The following is a 2,527-nucleotide window of genomic DNA, read 5'->3' as shown; positions in this document are numbered from 1 at the left end:
AAAAATATTATTAATATATTTTTTTAAATAAAAAATATTTTAAAAATTAACTAAAATTACAACCACAAATATTTTTGAGTCGATAAGCACCACTAGTTCCAATTTAGTAAGATGTTTCCAAGAATCTCCATCCAACGAGAGCTGACCGATTTTTTTTTTTTTAATAATTAATATAACAAAAATATAAAGTTATAAACTAGACAAAGACTTCACACGCAGAAAAACGCAATGTACACGTCGCTGTCCTGAAAACACCTTTCGCACACCTCCCCCCCTCTCTCTTCTCTCATAAGACACCAACTAGCAAACTCTCTCTCTCTCAAATATCAACACAGGCATATACAGGCTCCTTTCTCTGACCTCAAACTCGGGGCTCCAACGCCCCGACCCAGGAACCCAAAAATCGGATTTTGGGCACCATTTCAGCATTTTCTGTCACTTTCCTGGGAAAATATTTAAAGGGTATTCAGGAATGTACTCTGCAATACACTCACTGCCTTTGGATGGACATGGGGACTTTCAAGCTTCATTAGATGGAATTAATCTGCCTGGGGATGCGTGCTTGGTTCTCACTACGGATCCAAAGCCAAGGCTCCGCTGGACTGCTGAGTTACATGAGAGATTTGTTGATGCTGTTGCCCAACTTGGTGGACCTGACAGTAAGAACTTGCTCGCCCTGTTTTGTTTTTGTTATCTTTGTGTTTTTTTAATCAATGGGCTGTTTTAGCTTTTCTGCGTGTCTTTTTTTTTTTTTGAATGTGGTTTATTGCCTTCAAGTTTCTATTCTTACTGGATAGAAAATGTTAAGATATTGTAAATATGTTGGTTATTTTGTGGTTTTTCTATGAAGAATGTTTGTTTTTAATTATGGGCTGTTCTTGAAAATGTGTTTTTGGGTTTATTTAGTTAGTGGAAATTTCTTCTTTTCTTTTCTGTTTCTTTGAAAGAAATTTGGGCTTTGATCTTCAGTCTGGTTAATTTTGATGCCTGGCATGCAGTTCACTCAGTTTTGTAATTATTTCTTTCTTGAATTTCTTGTGATTATTAATTGCTGTGGTGATTCTGGATGTGACTAACCACTTTTGTTAATAATGGATTCGAGAGATTAAAGGAGGTGCCTGGAGGGTTTATTCTGGTTTTTTGTTGTTTGCAAATATTTTTATGTGTTTATTTTGGCGGAATTGGCAATTGGCAATTATTATTGCTGTAGTAGTTAGGTAAAGTGTTTTCAATGAGCATGTTGGTTAAGAAACTTGAGATGGCCTGCCAGTCAATTTTTTTTTAATATAATTTTCTTTTAGGAAGATTATCATAATGATAGCATGAGAGGACGGCTTCTCTTTCGTATTTTAGTTGTTTTTGATTGATTTGCTGTCTAAGCTGCCTTGATCTTATGTGCTTTTATTCTTTCAATGTTTGTGTTAATTCCCTGGTTATTGTGCACCAAATGTTTATAGCATAGTTAACCAAGTAGAAAATACAACCAAAAGGACAAATTAGATGAACTATAGCACTTTGTCCTTGACTAGGAAAGAATATTCTGTTATATGGGAGTATTAAATTTGTAAACATTTGTGGTTCTACTTTTGAATGGAGATTTTTACTCACAATTACCAAGCTTTTATTGTCTATAACACTAGTCAAAGCAGCTATAATACAAGCTCTTTATGTTTTTTTTTTTGTTCTCTAAAAAGCTTAAATCACGAGATTTAATTATTTTATTCCTTTCTAAATGCAAATGTTGAGTTTGCTTGTCCCGGAGTGTTGACCATGCAATGTAATTGATCCACGTACTAGGCTGGACACTTTAGACATAACTCCACTTTGTCTCTGGAAAACTTGGATAGTGCTTTTCAGAATAATCTTTGAAACCAGGATAGTTTGTGAGTGGATCCGCTAAGACAACAAACTTCTTGTGGTTAGCTAGGGTGAGGTGGCAATTTTATTATATCTTTCATTGTAGTTGCTTGATTTAAGAAGTAAAAAATGTTTTTTCTCCAAGAAAAGAAAGAAAAAAACAAGAAGTGGAATGTTGTGCTGTATAGTAATTGACGCAGCCTGTTTTCCATTTCAACTCCTAACCAGCTGCCAGTCTTCATTACCGAACTAAGGAAACTGATATGGAAATTGTCAGTGGTAAAGCTATATTTTCTCTTAAGAGAACAAGGGCCAAAGAAAAGATAAGGCCTTGTTCAGTAACACAACAAATTTCCTTTTTCATTTTCAGTTTTCTTCTCTTTTTCCAGTTTTTCTTCTCCGATAGAAAATCAGAAAACATGTTCATTTCTTAAAATTTATTATATTTTTCCAACTCAGAAAATGTTTTCATATTATATTGTTTTCCATTTGGGAAAAAATGGCTTAATGGAAATCTTGTTCAAATTAACTTGTTTTCAGGATATTCTTTATATTTTGACGTAGATAAATATTTTTTTCCCTTGTCTTAAGGTTTTTCTCATGAAATGGTTGTGCGTGTGTCGTTTCTCTTTTGGTTTTTTTTTTTTTGGGGGGGGAGGGGGTTTGTTTG

At 34.1% G+C, this 2,527-nt stretch overlaps 1 protein-coding gene across 1 annotated transcript in view; it reads left to right on the top strand.

The window, feature by feature from the left end:
• The first annotated feature begins 295 nt into the window (after window positions 1-295).
• LOC105140493 (myb family transcription factor APL) overlaps window positions 296-2,527 on the top strand; it is a 4,773-nt gene continuing 2,541 nt past the window's right edge. The window contains exon 1 of the mRNA XM_011047352.1: window positions 296-659. Coding sequence (XP_011045654.1) covers window positions 473-659 — 187 coding nt within the window. The 5' untranslated portion in view covers window positions 296-472. The remainder of the gene's footprint in view (window positions 660-2,527) is intronic.

This window comes from Populus euphratica, unplaced genomic scaffold (assembly GCF_000495115.2).
Source record: "Populus euphratica unplaced genomic scaffold, PopEup_1.0 scaffold274.1, whole genome shotgun sequence".
NCBI classification, from domain to species: domain Eukaryota; kingdom Viridiplantae; phylum Streptophyta; class Magnoliopsida; order Malpighiales; family Salicaceae; genus Populus; species Populus euphratica.
This window is presented reverse-complemented; position numbering and strand designations above follow the sequence as displayed.